The following is a 19,258-nucleotide window of genomic DNA, read 5'->3' as shown; positions in this document are numbered from 1 at the left end:
CAAACAAATGCAATTAAATTGAATAACGATGGATAACTACTCGAATCAACTTATCATAAGCGCTTAGCTCAAGATAACAAAAGTAAATCTTTTAATTTTAGTCAATATAGATAGTCAAACAAGATACTTCATGAAAGTAAATTAAAGTCAACTCATTTTGGCATAGTTGCGCCGGGAGGGAAGGGGAGTCAAATAGAGTCATCACATCAGTGAAGAGAGTCTGACGAGTCATGAAAATGTACATTTCGAAAGAAACACAAAGGGTAAAAATTATTGACTTTTTCTTTCCAATGTTTTTCTTTTAAAGACACGTTTCAATTGTTTTGGTGGGAAGTTATTTTTTCTGTTGTAGTTGAAATCAAATTTGGTCCGTCACTCACTGTTCCCGTAATTTTCCCGCGTTGTCGGCGAGGGAACATGCCCAGGTCCACTGCGAGTCGGTGCTTCCATTTGACCGCCTCAGCCGGTTTCGCTGTCGACACTCCTCCAGTTCCACCGCAAATAGAGGAGCCTGACCTGGGCACTGCAGGTCCGTACGGTCCAACTTCTTACACGTGGAGGTTGCACCGACAACTAATCTACGGAGTCAAAACGCGGCCGTATCGCACATTATCCCACGAGAGCTAATGATCAAATTAGCAATTTAAGCACTACCAGATTTCCGGAATTGCTCTGCTTTTTAGGAACATGCCATCCAGCCTGCCAGTTTATGGTTTCTGACGAGAGCTTTCATGTAAACAGTAATCACTTTCCTTAATTTTGCTATTATTTGTAAGCTTTTTATACTAAACACCATGATTATGACATGATATGATACCATACAAAGACCACCACCATCATTCTTGATTGATTGCTGTAATCAATAACAAAATCCATGTTCCTGCCTTTGTAGAAATATATTATTTTTCTTAATGAAATGATTTGATTTGTTATGTTGTCAGATTATTAATCCGAAGTCGAAATCCAAATCGTTTGTCAACCTACGTGATGATGAAGATATAGTTATTTACAAGACAACATTGAGAACCAGGCCCAAAGCATTTATGAAGACAACTTGGCACCTCCCCGTCTCCTATAGACCAAGATGTCCAGAACCCAGAATTATATACTTGGAAAGAAACTTCTAAGCTATACCCCATGGTCCTGCATCACCAGTATTTTACACCAAACAATTTATGCATCAATGTATGGATTACACAATCTAATCCTCTGATCCAAGCCATATTTAGAAAATTCATTGGCCTTTGAACCACTCTAACATACTTTTATGAGTATTCAATCATGTGTCGGGCTACTTAACCCAATGGTTCTCTATCTATCTGTCAAAATTCCACAACAATAAGATGCCAATTTGGAGTAATTGTTCATGAATTTGTTTAGTTTATGTAGTCCTTCAAAATAAAATTTAAGGGAAAAAAAACATTACCCTGGTACATTGGATGTACCATATATAGTTATACTTAGTATGAAATCAGATATTTTTAAAGAAAAAAAAATTACATATTCTGACAACAAAAGAATGAAATCAAATACGAACAAATAAAATATTATCACATCAATTTTGATTTAAAAAGTTAAGATAATAATGTAATTACTCCAAATGAAATCGAAAATGAACAAATGAAATATTGTCACATCAATCGAGATCTAACAAATTTTGATAATAAGTTGATGGCTTGAGTGCTATTACTCATTACATAAAGCCTTCCACAATCCATGCCTCTTCTTTGAATTTTGTATGTAGTACAAAAAGAGTGTCAAACCGTTGCAAAAATCACGCTTTGTGTTGTGCTGGACTAAAAAGCCACTCTCATCTCATGTGAAAGTCCACATGCACAGGACACCTATCACACAAACAAAGTAGTTCTGGAAGAGAGAGAGAGAGAGAGAGAGAGAGCTTTTCCCATTTCCCTTTCACTCTTTCACAACAAAAGGGTCTTTAGGAGAGGAGAGGGAGGGAGAGAGATAGATACAATGGAGAAGAAGACGAAGCCGCACCATTGTGGAGCTTCAAAAAAATCAAACACTTTTGTTGTACAATTGTATCTTCTTCTTCTTCTACTCATCACCCTCAACATTTCCACCACCACCCAAGCCTTCAATTACACAGATGCCCTCACAAAGAGCCTCCTCTACTTCGAATCACAGCGCTCCGGCCGCCTGCCCTACAACCAGAGGGTCACCTGGCGTGACCATTCCGGCCTCACAGATGGCCTAGAGCAAGGGGTATGCATGCCCAAAATTGTCATTTCAACCGCTCATTAACTTGCTACTTAAAAAATTAAGTGTGAATGAGGGTAGAGGGTAAGTGTTAATTTATGGCTGGTTAATTATATGTATTTTGTGTAGGTGGACTTGGTAGGAGGGTATTATGATGCAGGTGACCACGTCAAGTTTGGGCTGCCAATGGCATTTACAGTGACGATGCTCTCTTGGAGTGTCATTGAATTCCGGCAACAAATTGCCGCCGCCGGTGAGTTGGAGCATGCAATGGAAGCAATCAAGTGGGGCACCGATTACTTCATCAAGGCTCACACCAGTCCCAATGTGTTATGGGCTGAGGTACATCTAATTATTAATTTTTGCTACTTTGCTTTAATTACATAGCAGAACACATTGAATTAATTAGTTAAATTTGGGCACATGTAATTAATTATTCAATTGTTGTGACATGCCTAGGTGGGTGATGGCGACACTGATCATTACTGTTGGCAACGGCCGGAGGACATGACAACATCAAGGCAAGCCTACAAGATTGACGAGACTCATCCCGGTTCGGATCTCGCCGGGGAGACTGCGGCGGCAATGGCTGCAGCAGCCCTAGTGTTCAAGAAGACTAACCCACATTATGCCCACCTACTCCTACACCATGCCCAACAGGTACTCTAATTTATATTTTTGAGCAAGCTAGTTGGTTCAATTAATTAGGTTAAAATAATAGTGTACTAAGTGAGGTTTTAAATGCTTAAGTAGATTTTTTTTTTTGGTTTGGTGTTGTGTAGTTGTTTGAGTTTGGGGACAAGTATAGGGACAAGTATGATGGGAGCTTGGGAGTAGTGAAGAGCTACTACGCGTCGGTGAGTGGGTTCAAGGACGAGTTGTTGTGGGCAGCTTTGTGGCTATACAAGGCCACCGACAATGAGAAGTATTTGAAGTATGTTATTAGCAAGGCTCATAGCTTTGGTGGCATTGGCTGGGCAATAACAGAGTTCAGTTGGGACGTTAAATACGCTGGTCTTCAACTCGTTGCCTCTAAGGTAAGTAAAGTTTCCAGTTCTGTATCATATTTATGAATCATATTTTTATTTTTATTTTAAAATCCATGAAAATTAGGTGTATTCTAGTTTTCCACAAAATTAGTGCGGCGTCTACTATTTCTGGTGGGTCTCACACATTAGATATATTAAAAAATTCGAGAATAATGTGATAATCAATGTGATCAGTAACTATATCGTAACTTATATCTAGTGTTAGAATTGATCCCAGTTGCTTGCCAGTTTTGATTTTTTTGGCTTTTCAAATTTTCAATTTGAGTGTTGTTGTCTAGGTCATAGTTGCCTCAATTTTATCCTCTCAAATCATTTTGGGATTTGGCTTTTCCACCATTCAAACATGAAATAATAAAAGAAGCTTTACATCACGCTTTTACTTTATAAAGTTCGTCCATGGAATTAAGGCACATAGCGAGGATTTAACAGGAACAAAATCAAAGGAAATAATCTTCTGCACAAAGCCATGTGCGAAAAATGATGCTTTGCATGGAAGTTCTGTGGAAAGGCCTGCCACGTGGCAAAGCCTAAGCGGTTACAGAACGTACATAGGTCATCCCACGATCCCCGAGTAGAGACGACACCCTGCATTCAGATTAGTAGATGTCATCATGGTAGTAAAGATCGCTGATCTAATCAGTTCTTGTCTTCAATCTTCCTCAAATGGGGCCCAAATCGTTGCATGTGGCTGGCCCACTTGTGAAACTGAGTGGATACAATTCTTTCATTTAAGGCTCTCCGTCGGTTAAGACGAGGCACAGCCTCTCCAGTTTGATTATCAAAAGACACATCATAGCAAAAAAGCTCAAATTAGAGATGGGGACGTGAGTTAAGTCAGTTTGATAAAATAGCGATTTCGTCGGTTGGAACCCTCTCTTTGCAGAGAAGATAGTTCTAAACAGTTAATGGCTGAAAAATAATGTAACACATGGGTCACATGCAATGGTCTAGAACCATGATTCAAATGGGTTGTTACATCATCCATGCATATTTTGTCCCTGGGACCCTTTGAAACTCACTCCATTAATTTCGGATTTTCATAGTAATTGACCCTAATATTTAGGAGCTAATCATGTGTTTTTTTCCTTAAGCAAGTTCAATGTTTCATCTGCAGTTGCTGATTGAAGAAAAACACAAGCAACACTCTCACATTCTAGAGCTATACAGATCAAAAGCAGAGCACTACATCTGCTCATGCCTAAACAAAAACAATGACACCAAAAATGTGGAGCGCACACCAGCAGGCCTGTTGTACGTAAGGCAATGGAACAACATGCAGTATGTTTCAACAGCTGCTTTCCTCCTAACAGTGTACTCTGATTTCCTCAAAAGCTCAAACCAGAAGCTCAGCTGCCATGGAGGAATGGTGGGCCATGAGGAAGTTCTTGATTTTGCAAAATCACAGACCGATTACATTTTGGGCGCCAACCCAATGAACATGAGCTACTTGGTGGGGTATGGTCCAAAATACCCTCAAAGGGTGCACCACAGAGGAGCCTCTGTTGAGTCGTATAGAGAGAATAAGGGGTTCATTGGGTGCACCCAAGGGTATGACAATTGGTATGGCAGGGATGAGCCCAACCCAAATGTTCTGGTTGGGGCTTTGGTTGGAGGACCTGATTGTCAAGATAATTTTGTGGACCAAAGGGACAATTATATGCAGACTGAGGCCTGTACATATAATACAGCTCCATTGGTTGGGGTTTTTGCTAAGTTTTCAGAGGTAGAGGTCCAAAAGATGGATCAAAATATGGGTTTGGTTGCTTCTTATTAGATATACAATATGGTTTCGGGAAACATTGTGCTGGGTTTATTTGTTATAAGCCCTTTTTTGGCTTTGTAATGGTGGCTGAACTGAGGTTTTCTAGCCCATTTTGTACCCTTCATTGTTGCAAGTGTTTATAGTATAACCTTTTAAGTATAAAGCTCCACATTCTTTTCTTACTTCAGCTTTTTTTTTTATTTTTTATTTTATTTATTATTATTATTTTTTTATTTATTATTATTAATTTATAAAATTAAAAAAAATAAAGTATAAAGCCCCACTGCAGAAACCAATCATGCATGAATAACGATCATCAACCTATCCGTGCAAGTAATATTAAATTTCAAATGGACGGGTCAGCGACTCATTACTTAACTTAACCACCTATGAAGTTAAATAGTTGTGAGGTTTTATTACAAAAAATTTCGGTGATATTAGTAGTTAAATAATTTATTATATGTTTATTTAGTCAAGTTTTCGATATGAAACTTTTATTCTTCAATAAGTGAGACTATGAACGGGAATGGAACCATAAAATTCAAATTCCCAAAGTTCGAATTGTTTGAATTTCCATTTTCATAAATTAGAATAATTTAGAATGGTTAAGAATGTCGGTTATATATTAAAAACGAAAAAAAAACAAAAAAAATACACGGCTGAATTCGTCTTCCAGTTGTCTCTATCTGACCTCTTCACTGATTATGAAATTGAAGTGGGCCAAAGTTTCTTTTTATTGGGATTGGATAGTCCAAGATTGCAAAGAAAGAATATCCCTACGATTCACACCTTATTGTCCTTCATTATGCGATTCTCCCTTTGTGCTAAGTCATGGGCAGCCTCTCAATTTTAGACCATGGACATGGAGCAACATATATGAATTTCATGTTTATCAGGAAATCATAGACACCCACCACAGGCTTTAAATTATGATAAGGTCTTCTTCCCACCACATCTCTTTCCCTCAACAGATGCTTAATCAAAAACCCAAAATTCCCAATTAGTAGTTGTCTGCCAAATTTTGCCAAAGGTTCAACTAATGTCCAAATGGAATCCAACCAATTCTCCAGCTGATACATGAACATAAATTTAAACTATTTTCGGATTATCTTCAATCCTAAATTACATGGTTCGGCTCTTATATTGCACCGATATTGTCTTTGAACTTAATATATTCAATGTTTGATGTCCTCTGATATTAGATAGGCCCTCCTATGGAGCACTAAGGTCTCTTCAATGACAATATAAATAGTAAGACACTACTGAGTCCGATTGCTAAATGCTAATTAGTAAATCGGACCCCTCCATTATCTATATCTAAGAAGGAAATGGTATGAGTCGTTAGTGTCACATGATCTGGAGAAAAAAGATACCACACCTGTACACGATTTTGGCCGGTCCATAAAAGTAGCTCAATCTTTTTCGTTATATCTCTAAGATTGTAAAGTTAAAATTATTATTGAGGTGCTTTTGTTTTATTGATCATCCCAGATGTGACATTATGACCGATCGAGTGTCAAGAAGATTGGAACACTAGCAAAGGCAAAAGGATTCAAATCAAGCACGTAATATACTAATATACCAAATTGTGAAAACGAGTAGTTTATACCAGTCCACTAACATAATTCAACTGTCAAATCCTCAAAGAAACGTTAAAAGTACAATTATTTTTGAATTCGTCGACTTAAAAATATCCGAGTTTACTTGATACGTATAGTTTATGAGTGATTATATGAAAACATACGAAGTGTGGACCATTTGATATTCCATACGACAAAATGTAGCCTTAGCATGTGGATAAGTCCCATACAAAAATATACTGCTCTTTAGGTGTGTCATATAGCTTAGGTGCTTTTGTTTTGAATTTCTCAACTCTCAATTTCGCAATGATGGAGTGGAAGGAAGGACAGAAGGAGTGTCACTTTCCATTTTTTGGGTTGCAAGCATAGAAACCACAAAACATACGTACGCATGCTGAAAGTGTTCACATGCTTCAAAAATGTGCTGCTACTCCTAACCACTAGAAATTGTGGAGACGATGACAAAGCCAGTTAAACACAGTCCTTACAGTGCTAAATATAACCCCAATCATACATGCACTGTCATGCTACTACTTATCTGCTGCAAATCCTAAGGGCGAAAAATCACACACTCTCTCTCTCTCTCTCTCTCTCTCTCTCTCTCTCTGCTGAAAGATGGTAGCTACACACTAACTCAAACAACTCAAATATCATACCAGAAACTTGAAATTTCAATGAGGTCCCTCCTTTGGATTTTTTTTAAACAAATTTTTTTCCCTACTTTTCAACAGGTTTTGATATCAAGGGATGGTGAGAAAGAAGGTGCAAGTGATGGAGCTGTGGTGGATTTTAGAGGGAATCCTGTGGACAAGTCCAAAACTGGTGGATGGCTTGCTGCAGGGCTTATTTTGGGTGCTTTATTCTAACTTCCACTCAAACTTTCTCTTTTTAATCCCATGTTTAATGTTGACTAAATGATCACCATGCTGCAGGAATTGAACTGGCTGAGAGGATCTGTGTGATGGGCATATCTATGAATCTAGTAACTTACTTGGTTGGAAATTTGCATATACCTTCTGCAAAATCTGCAACCATAGTGACCAATTTCATGGGCACTTTGAACCTCCTTGGCCTCCTTGGTGGGTTTCTAGCAGATGCTAAACTGGGAAGGTACTTGACTGTCGCCCTTTCTGCAACAATAACTGGTCTGGTAAGTTTTCAGTCAATTTGGTTCACCAGTCCAATTCTGTAGTATTTTGAAAGAAAAGAAAAACTGATTTTTCTTGCTTTAGGGGATAATTTTGTTGACATTGGCAACATCCATTCCTAGCATGAGACCACCTCCATGTGATGACTACAGAAGGCAACATCATGAATGTATTGAGGCCAATGGAAAGCAATTAGCGCTGCTCTATGCTGCTTTATATACTACAGCACTAGGTGGTGGTGGTATAAAATCCAATGTCTCAGGCTTTGGGTCTGATCAATTTGATGGCAGAGACCCCAGGGAAGAGAAGTCCATGATCTTCTTCTTCAACAGGTTCTACTTTGGCATTAGCATTGGCTCTCTGTTTGCTGTTATTGTGCTGGTGTATGTACAAGATAATGTCGGCAGGGGGTTGGGTTATGGAATATCAGCAGGGGGGATGATCATCGCACTTGTTGTGTTGCTCTCCGGGACACCGTTTTATAGATTCCATAAGCCTCAAGGCAGCCCTTTAAGTGTCATATGGAGGGTGATATTTTTGGCTTGGAAGAAGAGGGCTTATCCTTATCCTGCTCATCCAAGCCTTTTGAATGAATACCAAGAAGCCAAGATTCCCCACACACAGAGGCTCAAGTAAGTTTATGTAAATCATCTAATGTATCTAAGATCTATGTAGAAAGTCATAAACCATGTAATATCATGCATCAAATCCAACTAAAACCATCACTTACTCATTAAGGTTCTTCACTGCCATTGACAAATGTTTTGTTTCCCTATGCATGTGAATGGTTAGGTGTCTAGACAAAGCTGCAATCCTAGATGAATATGCTTCTGCTGAAGGAAACAGAAGCAACCCATGGATAGTATCCACAGTGAACCAAGTTGAAGAGGTGAAACTGGTTTTCAAGCTAATGCCAGTCTGGTCGACATGTATCCTCTTTTGGACAGTCTACTCTCAAATGACTACCTTCACCATTGAACAAGCCACCTTCATGAACCGAAAAATAGGCTCCTTTGTTATCCCTTCGGGTTCTTTCTCAGCCTTTCTCTTCATCACCATCCTCCTGTTTACTTCCTTAAACGAGAAACTCATTGTCCCCCTTGCTCGAAAAGTCACCAACACTGCCCAAGGAATAACAAGCCTTCAGAGGATTGGAATTGGACTCGTTTTATCAATGACTGCTATGATTGCTGCAGCAATAGTAGAGAAACAAAGAAGGGAATTCGCTGTTCACCAAAATACCAAAATAAGTGCTTTCTGGCTTGTCCTACAATACTTTCTAGTGGGTGCTGGAGAAGCTTTTGTCTATGTTGGACAACTTGAATTTTTCATCAGAGAGGCACCGGACAGGATGAAGTCCATGAGCACAGGGCTTTTCTTAAGCACCATCTCAATGGGGTTCTTTGTTAGCACTCTGTTGGTGACTGTGGTGGACAAAGTGACTAAGAAGAGCTGGCTGAGGAGTAACTTGAACAAGGGAAGGGTGGATTACTTCTACTTGCTGCTCGCAGTGCTCGGAGCTTTAAATTTCTTAGTGTTTCTTGCCTTTGCAATGAGACACCAGTACAAAGGCCAGCAGCACAGTAGCCCTAACGATAGTGTCAAAAAGGAGCAAAAGAACTCAAATGGCCTAAGAGTTGAAGAGATGGCAGAGATAATAAGAACTGAGGCAAAGGAAGGACCCTAGAACGTATGCTTCCAAAAGGATCTTGTGTAATGCAGGTTCTAAACAACTAGAAAAGAAAAAGAAAAAAGAAGATAATTTGTATCATGCTTATTTATCCCTATTAGAAATTTAATCCTTTTCTGGTCTGCAGTCTCTCAGTCTAAAACTTAAATACAGTGTGATCTAGAATGCAATGTGATAATAGATTTTTATTTATTAAAAAAAGAAAAAAAAAAAGCAGCACAACATCCATGACGCATTTCTGAAAATCAGCCATTCATCAAATCAAACCATCCACCGTGCAGCATATGCAAATAGAAGCCCTGCTTAATTGCAATAGTACTTGCTTAAGTATGAATTCACTAGTTCAGAACCACCGCAAATTTGGAGGTACAAAGCCAAACATAGAAATTGATAAAGAACTGGATCCAGCTTTGGCTGCTTATAAGAAATACACTATAGGAAAATTAGTCTCCTCAATCAAAAGGCACATATCTAAGAAGCTGAAAGCTGACCTCTAAACAATTACATAGGCTATTAAGAAGAACCACTTGCAGAAGCAGGTAGGTGATTTATGACCAAAGGGGGACGTAGAGCTCGGTGGATTTTCCAAATTTTGTTTGCGGGCCTTATACATCTCTTCTGTCTCAATCACGACCAATCTCTTAACCTGTGTGAAAACATAACATGCTAACATTATCAATTACAGGCAGGAGAGATGCCTTAATCCATGAATGCATCCACTGTGAGCTTATATCAAACCTGTTGGAGCATTCCCCTAACTGTAGGAGTGTTCCATCGCATAACAGTTCGGTTGCACTTGCGGAGACGTAATGCCTCTAAAGTACGCCTGTGAAGTCTCCTGGTTCCTGGGATTCCCCTTACCAAAGTTATATATAGATTAGGGCTCCATGCAATTGGGACACTGGCTTTAAAAGCCTTGAAAGCATTCATTTCTTCTCCAACCTACACATCCCAAAGTGGTGCCTAAGCCATAACTTCAATATATGTAAAATTTACTAATACATGGCTACATTAGAATGAAGAAAAGTCCAAAAATAAGATAATCATAAGAAATTGGGAAGACAGAAAGTCTATGCAAAAACAGGCCAAAGTTCTATCTTGCCGTTAAACATAGCTTACTATTTATCTATTGAAGATTTCCAGTTTACTAGAAAATGGTATACCTTTGCTTAAAGGGTTTCAAGCACTATTAAGGCAGCATTGCAAAGATAAACATCAAAATATTAAAAACTGGCTAATGCAAATCATCTGCCTCGGTTACATTAGAATCCATTTATTCATCGTCCCATCTTTCTAGCATTTCCAAACATTTGTTGATAAATCATTGAACAAAAAAGGCAGAACAAGGACCCACTTGTAAACCAAGCTCAGTGACCTTGAAATACTAATTTCTCTTCATTTTACCACAACCCACTTCACGGTTCAACCAAAGCCACCACATCATGTAACGATCCATGAAAAAAAGAAAAATGGAGACTAAGCTGAATTTTCATGAACTTGGATTAGTACCCAGTTTTAAAAAGCTAATGCTTTCCACTGAAATTATTAATTTATCCTAATCTCTGATCACTTACTCCTAAAGGTGGAAGGAAACTAAGCCCGTTGTCGCCTAAGCTCAATCTTCTCAAGAACAAACCTTTTCATCTTCATATCACCCAAAATCAGATTTTTCAAATGTTAGATTCAACGTCTACCCGCAATGGACGAACTATAACTAAATTTTAAAAAAAAAACCGAGAGCATAAAAAAAAGAGCAGATAAACAAACTCAAAATAAGGAAGAAACAGAGAGAAAATACATATATACATACATACAGAGAGAGATGACCTCAACTGTGTCTTTCGACGGAGTTGTTACCTGTGATGACGGCGGCGAGGGAGAGCGCCTTCCTTGTGTAGAAGAAGACTGAGTGGTGAAGTTGATTTAGCTCCTTTGCTCTGTAGGCGTAGCTGGTACTGGGGGCCTTTTTGTTTGGGTCTATACCCACCAAGCCCAACATATTTCCAACCCAACGCAATATTCACCTTTTTAAAAAAAAAAGAAGGCAAATACTGTTTTCAAAAAAATAAATAAAAAGGCAAATACTAACCAGCCCGTAAAACCATTCCCAAATGCACAAATAGAATTTGTGTTTTTAGATTAGTAGTAACAAGTTCCTCAATAAGTTCAGCTTATAGATGACTGATGCTTTGCTCGAATTTCCTGCATCAATCAGACGTTAATCGGCTTTTCTATCCTATAGTACCGCTCACTTAAGGACTTAAAAATGATGTTGGATTGATAAAACAAACAGTTTACCGGTGTCGTTAATCACAACATTATTTTTTTCAGTAGTCTTATTCTTTGGGTACTAAAATAATAATAAAAACTTGACTACATACTTAAGCTATATACTTTGATTCCATTATCCATAAACCAACTTTCCGCTTCACAAGCCAAAAGCCAAAACCAGCACCGCTCCAAAACCCATCTATCTGTTTCTTCATTCTCAGAGTCTCTCTCAGTTTGAAGGCGATCATGTCCTCGTCCTCTGTCAACCTCAAGGCGGTGCCTGGTCGCTTGACCTCTTCGTACAGCGAGGTCCAGGCCAGTCGTCTCGACGTTTCGCTTCCTCTCCCTTCTGTTCTCAAAAGCTCCTTCAGCGTCGTCGATGGCCCTAAAAGCTCTGCTGCTGGAAACCCAGGTCCCTCTTTAATGTTTTATCAACTGTTTATGCACATCATTTATCACTTATTACACAAGCTATGCCTTATTGTCTATGTTATTTGGGCACTGTGCATGTATGTACGTTTGGCTTATGTATATGATCGGCGACTGTCTGGTTGGTTTACATGTTATTTATGTCTGTCAAGTTTCATCCTGAAGACCCAATTGCTACAATTGCTAAAAAATACTTGTTAATTAATGCAGCCAATCTTCCAAAACCAAACTGATACGAAGTTCTGAACTTTTTCTAAAAATGGGATATATCATATATGGGAGATTTTTTAAATTCCATCTAAGTCATATATCATAGTTCATGGACTGTTCTTCTGAAATTTGACTTGATCTATATGTGATAATTGGATTTCCATATTGTTTTTTAAATATGATTTTGTTCAATGTAATTGCAGAAGAGATAGCCAAGTTGTTTCCTAACCTATTTGGACAGCCCTCAGCAGTGCTAAATCCAGGTGGTTCTTCAGTACTTTCAAAGGATATAAGTTTGAAGATTGGAGTGGTTCTCTCTGGAGGACAGGCTCCTGGTGGACACAATGTCATTTCTGGGATTTTTGGTCAGGCTCTTGCTTTGCTTTAGACAACTTTTAACTTCTGTTAAAACGTTGCAATAAATAATTCCAGTAATTTATTTTTTCCCGTATTTGTGGTTAGATTACTTACAGCACCACACTAGTGGAAGTACAGTGTATGGATTTAAGGGTGGTCCGGCAGGTATCATGAAGGGTAAATATGTTGATTTGTCTGCGGAATTTGTGTATCCTTACAGAAATCAGGTAGTCTTTGTTTCTGTATTGTGATTATCAATTAATCTTCTGCACTTTTTCCTTTCTTGTGTGGTAAGAAATATTTGGCCAAGTAGATTGCTCTTGTATGGTATGTTCTTTGTAAAAGACTTTGATCTAGTTTGCTTTCCATTAAATTTGCAGCATGTTTGACAAGTTCACTTTCAGAAATTTGTTTCTCACAGACTCTTTTAACAGGGTGGCTTTGACATGATTGCTAGCGGCAGAGACAAGATCGAAACTCCTGAACAGGTTACTTAATTGTTCTTGCAAAATTGATCACATGCTTATCAAATTCATTTCTGTACAGATTTTCTTCTCCTGGATAAGATTTTAGATATACGTTAATGAAGTTTGGTTGTATGCCTTCCAGTTTAAGCAAGCAGAAGAAACAGCAAAGACGCTTGATTTGGATGGCCTTGTGGTCATTGGTGGGGATGACTCAAATACTAATGCTTGCCTTCTAGCTGAATATTTCAGGTACAAGTTATCCCTCCTCAAGTTAATGATCTGCTATGCCTGTGCATTTCTGCATTTCCTTAGTTTCTTTAGAGATTATGTTTATATGCGTTAGTATTTACACTCATATAATCATCCAGATATATCTCTTATGCTATTAATTTTTTAAGGGGTAAAAATATCAAGACACAGGTAATTGGATGTCCAAAAACCATTGATGGTGATCTGAAAAGCAAAGAAGTGCCCGTCAGTTTTGGATTTGACACTGCATGCAAGGTACTTCTTATGTTATCATTTGACATTGTGATACAACCAACTTTATGCTCTACAATGTATCCTTTTTGTTATCTCAGTGCAATATTTTTCACAATTGTGTGTGTGAATTAACATGCAGCTATATTCAGAAATGATTGGTAATGTAATGACAGATGTCCGTTCAACTGGGAAATACTACCATTGTAAGTGCTCTGGTTGCAAAAGAATATAGTTCAGACTACGTCATGCTTTATTTGTATGTTGTTTTCATGAGGAAATATTTTACAAAATTATCATGGGTTTTCACATTATTTTTTATTTTATTTTATTTTAAATTTTAGGAATCACATTGCATATTTATTTTTATAGATTAAGGGTGAGTATTAGCAAACAGTACTTGAAATTCAACATTGAAGTGACCTACTTCAAGTTCATCGTATCGGAAAGCTAGCAGGTTCTCCAACCCAATCCTGAAATTTGTGATTTTTAAGTCCTACTTTATTAGTAACCATTTGTTAAGTTGGGGGAGAAATAATAATAAAAGTATCTATCTTTACCTAAACTATAGCTAGTATATAGAATCTGGTTTTCTCTATTTTTTATTTATTTATCAATTATAGGAGTGCCACTTCTGTTGCACAACCTGATTTTTGTGGTTTGATGTGTTTACCCCCCTGCCATGCATGTGAATTATGAACTCATACCATAAATGTTTATTCTTGATTGTTCTCCTAATTGTCTTCTGCAGTTGTAAGGCTTATGGGGCGTGCAGCTTCTCATATAACCTTGGAGTGTGCTCTGGAGACTCATCCAAACATTACAATTATTGGGGAAGAAGTATTTTCTGATATCCTTTTCTTTCTGCCAATTAGCTACAATATAATTGAAAATGATACTAGCCAACTTCCAACTTTTTGATAGGCCAAGCAATCTCTTTTTTATTTATTATTTATTTTTTTATTTTTATATACCACTTCTCAAATTATGCTCCAAATTATTGGCTCTCTGTTGATTTGTTGGTTAATTGAATGCAAACTGAGAGGTGGTGACTTATGATCTAGAAATGTGCCTGCTGATATTTTTTCTGGGTCCTCAAATTTTTCTTCACCCCTAGTGAGATATGGAAGAAAATATCGTGAAGTTTTGAGGGGGTACTGATAATTTTTTAGGTTTCATTTCCATACATCCATTTTATAATTAGAAGAACCCAGGGATAAGCCTTTAGTTTCTATATATCTTATACTGTTGTGACTTGACAATGTTTCGTTTCACTTCATGGCAGGTTGCTGCCAAGAAGCAGACACTCAAGAGTGTAACAGACTATATAACTGATATAATCTGCAGACGCTCAGAACTTGGATTTAATTACGGTGTCATACTTATACCAGAGGGCCTGATTGATTTCATTCCGGAGGTATCATTTTGAATAATATGAGATGATATAACTTGCTTTATTCTCATAATTTTGACAGCTGGGAATTTTTTATAGTTTTTTTTCCTCTTTTGGCGTTGCCATAAAACTTGCAGGTACAGCAACTAATTGCAGAGCTTAATGAAATATTAGCTCATGATGTTGTTGATGAAGCAGGGGTGTGGAAAAAGAAACTCCAGAGCCAATCTCATGAGCTTTTTGAGTTTTTGCCTCCAACAATTCAGGAGCAACTACTGCTTGAAAGAGATCCACATGGGAATGTGCAGGTTTATTCTATTTATTGTCATATCTTTGCCCCATATCTGTTGGACTTTGTTGGAATATTGCATTTTGTTAAGTCTTACACAATGTTAAGAATTTAGGTTGCCAAAATAGAGACAGAAAAGATGCTCCTTCAGATGGTAGAAACTGAACTGGACAAGCGGAAGCAGGAGGGTAAATATAAGCGGGACTTCTTAGGAAAGACCCACTTCTTCGGGTACCAAAATATTTGTGCCTCTGGTTCTTTCAGTTCTCATTTTTTATAATGGTCCATAGAAGAGACCGTGTGATCATTTTGCCATATGTTTTGTTCCTGGTATCAGATATTATTTGATACTTAATTTTTTAATTTGTAGTTATGAGGGTAGATGCAGTTTGCCTACGAACTTTGATGCAAACTACTGCTATGCATTGGGTTTTGGTGCTGGAGCCCTCCTCCATTCTGGAAAGACTGGGTTGATTTCCTCTGTAAGTTATAATTGTTTTAGTATCAACTATTTATTCTTTCATTTTTCTTAGTTAATCAAGTTAGTTTCTTTTTGTATTTGTAACTCCAAAGTGTTTGCCTTCTTTTAAAAAAAAACTCCAAAGTGTTTGCCTTCTTTTTTTAAAAAACTCCAAAGTGTTTGCCTAATTTAAATTGTGTATGCAGGTGGGAAATTTGGCTGCTCCAGTGGAGCAATGGACAGTTGGGGGAACAGCACTGACTTCTTTAATGGATGTGGAACGGAGACATGGTACATCGCTACTCGCCTTTTCACCATTCAATTTAGGCTAAATACTCCCTCCGAAACCTGTTATGTTTTTATATAATGTTTATTACTGGACTCTTCCCCCAAGATCTGAACCACCAATATGTTCAGTGACACATCATGATACTGAAGCATTTTGAGTTAAGATCCTAGAAATTCCTTTATCATGAACCAAATCAAGCATATTTAAAATTTGAGAGTTTTAATTTTGCAGGGAAGTTCAAGCCTGTGATTAAGAAAGCAATGGTGGAACTTGAAGGTAAACATTTTTCTGAACTTTTCATCATCTTATTACCTCTATAAATTGAAGATGCCTCCTGCCAGCAATTATCTGCAGTAGTAACATGGTGCACTGCTTAACACTTTCTTAATTTCTTTCCTGGTGGAATTTCAGGCGCTCCATTCAAAAAATTTGCATCTTTTCGTGACGAGTGGGCGCTTAAAAATCGCTATGTTAATCCAGGTTTGTCATAACCCTTCTTCTTTTGCCATATCCCAGCTTGGCTCCTATTTCAGTAGTATGGATTTTGCCTTAGACATGGAGGTTTATGGAATATAAAATGCCGGATTTCTGAATTACTCCATTTTCACTTTTGATCAGGTCCGATTCAATTTCTTGGCCCAGCAGCGAATGCCATCAACAACACTCTTCTGCTGGAACTCGGAGCACAAGCATAGGAAGAAGGAAAATCAATGTCAATTTTCAGTTTTATCAAACCACAATAACTTCAGCCAACGTGTATCAACTGGAACTCGGATCCATTTGACTTGTAGTTGCTTAATAGGTTTCTTTTCTTTTTCCTTATGTCTGTAGCTTTTAACTCTTTTTGTTGCCTAACTGTACCTGGCTTATAGAAAAAACAGATAGTTCACTTTCCAGTCAAGAAGAGTAATAAAGTTGACTGTAAATATTGTTCAGATTAAATCGAGCAACATTTTCAAGCTTGGGCCCAAAATGGATAGGCCTATTTGCAAAGTTTTTTATCGTTACATAATCACATCTCAACAACAGAATCTTAGAAACTACTCACTATCAAAAGGACATTGTTTTTCATTAATTAGAGTCCATCGAAGTACCTTTTTCCAACAGAAGCTTAGAAACTACTCACTATAAAAAAGACATTGTTTTTCATTAATTAGAGTCCATCAAAGTACCTTTTTCTTTTTGATAGAGTGATATTCAGGGACGTGGATCGAACTCGGGTATAACGAGGCTCATTGCCTTGGTTAACTAGTACTTGAGACAAAAGAGCTCAACTTAATTGAGCTTATATGGACCTGAATTTAGTGATCAGCTAATTGAGCCCCCCCCAAACCCAAATTTGTGGGTCCAAGTCCGATGCTTTGGGTTTAAGCACATCATTTACGCAGAATGCCAAACCCAGAAGCTCAAATGTGCGCAAAAAGAAGGAACTAGTCAGAGGCAGAGAAGCTAGAGAGCAATGAGGAACAACACTTTGTTGACATTCCTTGCTAGACGACCATCGACAACAACAACAACCCATAACCCAAATTTACGTTGGCGGTTCTTCTGTTCACCACCCTCTTCCTCCTCTACTGGCCCAAACAATAAGCTCTTCGTTGGAGGTCTCTCCCTACTCTCATACCCGTTGGAAGTTGTGTAAATTTCGTTTTGGTGTGTTTCTATGATGATATGGCTTTTGGGTCTTGCAGGCTTGTCATGGTCGATGGACGAGAAGTCCTTGAAAGACGCTTTCTCTTCCTTCGGGGAGGTCACTGAAGGTAAAGTTTCCTGCTTTATGAACTAACTTGGCTACCCAATTTACATATTCTTCATCAGTCATCTATGTGTTCGATGAAAGGTCCAAGTGATCACTAGCAATTATTTTTCAATGAGTTAGAAGTTACGCATTGCAAAGTTGAATTTTTTATATAATAAATGACAGAATCGATTCTATAATCTAAATCAGCTGCGCATTTGTATTGTAGTGAAGATAGTGTATGATAGAGACTCAGGAAGGTCAAGAGGCTTTGGATTTGTTAATTTCACCAAGGAAGATGATGCCCAGGTTGCAAGAGATGCCATGGATGGAAAGGTGATGCAGAAGTTATATTTGTCATTTACCAAAATTTGTTGTCTAAGAACATCTTCTGATTGATGTAGTTCTGTTCTGCTTGCAGGCATTGCTGGGTCGGCCATTGAGGGTTACTTATGCTCTAGAAAGAGTTCGAGGCGGACATGTTGTGGTTCCTCGCCTTTCCGACAGTGGAGATGCTAACAGTCGATATACATGAACTCATGTGGTAATTTATTTTACTTGTTGGTCAATCAATCCATCTATTTAATAAAGAAATTTACTTAGAATTGTTTTGACTGATTATTCCAGAGATGGTTCATACGCTTTATGCCATGTCTAATGCAAACATATTTTTAAGAGGAACTCAGTCAGGGTTCAGTCATCTTAAAACATCTTAACTGTACTTTGAATTACAGTTGCAGTTGCAATGATTTTTCCAAGCATGTAGCTCAGATCATTGTTTCCCCACATCCTAGTTTATAATAACTGTTTTAGAAACTACAGCAACCAGATTGGCGGCCACCTCAGTAAATGAAATTAAAGTTTCCTTTCAAGATCCATCTCTTACTGCTTGCTCACATGCATATACAAGTGCCGCATAAAAAGAGGCCTATTTTAGACTGTCTTTAAACATTCAAAGCCAGTAGTTTTCTTTTCCCCTGAGTAACAACTATGGAGGTTAAAAATTGTAACTTAAAATGTGTGTATGCACACACACAAAGCAAACCCCGTTTCACGTTCTTCATCATTATATGCTTCTTCTTGATTATAAAATGCCTTCTAGGAGTTCCCCAACATCTGAGTTTTCTGTTTGCAGGTGGAAAGAATTTTTATAAAGTGCTTGAAGAATCTTGTCGAAGTACAATTCTTACCAAGTTATGTTAATTCACGCCAAGGATCAAATGAAATGAACCGCATTATGAGAATACATATATCTCTAAGAATGTATGAAATTATTTGTTTGTAAGGGACCAGGGCTTTTGTGCTACTTCAAATATTCTAAATTCTTGTGGTTAAACCATAAACAGAATCCGACCAAAAAAAAAAACCACCAAAAACAGAATATTTTAAAAGAGAGTATAGCCGGACGGCTATATTTTATAAAAAG

The 19,258-nt window shown here is 37.8% G+C and overlaps 5 protein-coding genes across 5 annotated transcripts; 4 read left to right on the top strand and 1 right to left on the bottom strand.

The window, feature by feature from the left end:
* The first annotated feature begins 1,727 nt into the window (after window positions 1–1,727).
* Window positions 1,728–5,194, top strand: GH9B8 (glycosyl hydrolase 9B8). The gene is made up of 5 exons (XM_008231786.2): window positions 1,728–2,226; window positions 2,350–2,562; window positions 2,680–2,880; window positions 3,003–3,257; window positions 4,384–5,194. The coding sequence occupies exons 1-5, from the start codon at window positions 1,975–1,977 to the stop codon at window positions 5,041–5,043; spliced, it is 1,581 nt and encodes a 526-aa protein (XP_008230008.2). The 5' UTR covers window positions 1,728–1,974; the 3' UTR covers window positions 5,044–5,194.
* Window positions 5,195–6,914: 1,720 nt separating this feature from the next.
* LOC103329332 (Major facilitator superfamily protein) lies at window positions 6,915–9,575 on the top strand. Its single transcript, XM_008231785.3, has 5 exons — window positions 6,915–7,229; window positions 7,343–7,463; window positions 7,544–7,761; window positions 7,844–8,391; window positions 8,552–9,575. The coding sequence occupies exons 1-5, from the start codon at window positions 7,227–7,229 to the stop codon at window positions 9,444–9,446; spliced, it is 1,785 nt and encodes a 594-aa protein (XP_008230007.2). The 5' UTR covers window positions 6,915–7,226; the 3' UTR covers window positions 9,447–9,575.
* A 159-nt stretch (window positions 9,576–9,734) lies between these two features.
* On the bottom strand, window positions 9,735–11,446 carry LOC103329330 (ribosomal protein L30 family protein). Its single transcript, XM_008231784.3, is given in 4 exon segments — window positions 9,735–10,028; window positions 10,030–10,095; window positions 10,188–10,391; window positions 11,307–11,446. Coding segments are annotated over 3 exon segments (324 nt in total). The 5' UTR covers window positions 10,380–10,391; window positions 11,307–11,446; the 3' UTR covers window positions 9,735–9,962.
* A 404-nt stretch (window positions 11,447–11,850) lies between these two features.
* LOC103329329 (pyrophosphate--fructose 6-phosphate 1-phosphotransferase subunit beta-like) lies at window positions 11,851–17,036 on the top strand. The gene is made up of 16 exons (XM_008231783.3): window positions 11,851–12,132; window positions 12,563–12,724; window positions 12,822–12,943; window positions 13,151–13,204; window positions 13,326–13,432; window positions 13,582–13,687; window positions 13,806–13,869; window positions 14,415–14,503; window positions 14,949–15,080; window positions 15,194–15,364; window positions 15,461–15,576; window positions 15,716–15,827; window positions 16,012–16,096; window positions 16,326–16,370; window positions 16,506–16,574; window positions 16,713–17,036. The coding sequence occupies exons 1-16, from the start codon at window positions 11,967–11,969 to the stop codon at window positions 16,787–16,789; spliced, it is 1,677 nt and encodes a 558-aa protein (XP_008230005.2). The 5' UTR covers window positions 11,851–11,966; the 3' UTR covers window positions 16,790–17,036.
* A 430-nt stretch (window positions 17,037–17,466) lies between these two features.
* Window positions 17,467–19,138, top strand: LOC103329328 (RNA-binding (RRM/RBD/RNP motifs) family protein). Its single transcript, XM_008231782.2, has 5 exons — window positions 17,467–17,698; window positions 17,786–17,854; window positions 18,062–18,168; window positions 18,254–18,376; window positions 18,968–19,138. The coding sequence occupies exons 1-4, from the start codon at window positions 17,554–17,556 to the stop codon at window positions 18,365–18,367; spliced, it is 435 nt and encodes a 144-aa protein (XP_008230004.1). The 5' UTR covers window positions 17,467–17,553; the 3' UTR covers window positions 18,368–18,376; window positions 18,968–19,138.
* Window positions 19,139–19,258: the final 120 nt, after the last annotated feature.

Source organism: Prunus mume, linkage group LG4 (assembly GCF_029339155.1).
Source record: "Prunus mume cultivar Tortuosa linkage group LG4, ASM2933915v1, whole genome shotgun sequence".
Taxonomy (NCBI): domain Eukaryota; kingdom Viridiplantae; phylum Streptophyta; class Magnoliopsida; order Rosales; family Rosaceae; genus Prunus; species Prunus mume.
This window is presented reverse-complemented; position numbering and strand designations above follow the sequence as displayed.

Excerpts from the sequence above, each read along its gene's own strand:
- GH9B8 (XM_008231786.2), top strand. The coding sequence starts at position 1,975 with ATGGAGAAGAAGACGAAGCCGCACCATTGTGGAGCTTCAAAAAAATCA. Across the intron at positions 2,563-2,679 it reads CCAATGTGTTATGGGCTGAG|GTGGGTGATGGCGACACTGA; the intron begins GTACATCTAATT and ends TGACATGCCTAG. Across the intron at positions 3,258-4,383 it reads TTCAACTCGTTGCCTCTAAG|TTGCTGATTGAAGAAAAACA; the intron begins GTAAGTAAAGTT and ends TTTCATCTGCAG.
- LOC103329332 (XM_008231785.3), top strand. Across the intron at positions 7,464-7,543 it reads TGCTGCAGGGCTTATTTTGG|GAATTGAACTGGCTGAGAGG; the intron begins GTGCTTTATTCT and ends ACCATGCTGCAG. Across the intron at positions 8,392-8,551 it reads CCCCACACACAGAGGCTCAA|GTGTCTAGACAAAGCTGCAA; the intron begins GTAAGTTTATGT and ends GTGAATGGTTAG.
- LOC103329329 (XM_008231783.3), top strand. The coding sequence starts at position 11,967 with ATGTCCTCGTCCTCTGTCAACCTCAAGGCGGTGCCTGGTCGCTTGACC. Across the intron at positions 13,433-13,581 it reads CTTCTAGCTGAATATTTCAG|GGGTAAAAATATCAAGACAC; the intron begins GTACAAGTTATC and ends TAATTTTTTAAG. Across the intron at positions 16,371-16,505 it reads AGCAATGGTGGAACTTGAAG|GCGCTCCATTCAAAAAATTT; the intron begins GTAAACATTTTT and ends GTGGAATTTCAG.
- LOC103329328 (XM_008231782.2), top strand. The coding sequence starts at position 17,554 with ATGAGGAACAACACTTTGTTGACATTCCTTGCTAGACGACCATCGACA. Across the intron at positions 17,699-17,785 it reads CAATAAGCTCTTCGTTGGAG|GCTTGTCATGGTCGATGGAC; the intron begins GTCTCTCCCTAC and ends TGGGTCTTGCAG. Across the intron at positions 17,855-18,061 it reads CTTCGGGGAGGTCACTGAAG|TGAAGATAGTGTATGATAGA; the intron begins GTAAAGTTTCCT and ends TTTGTATTGTAG.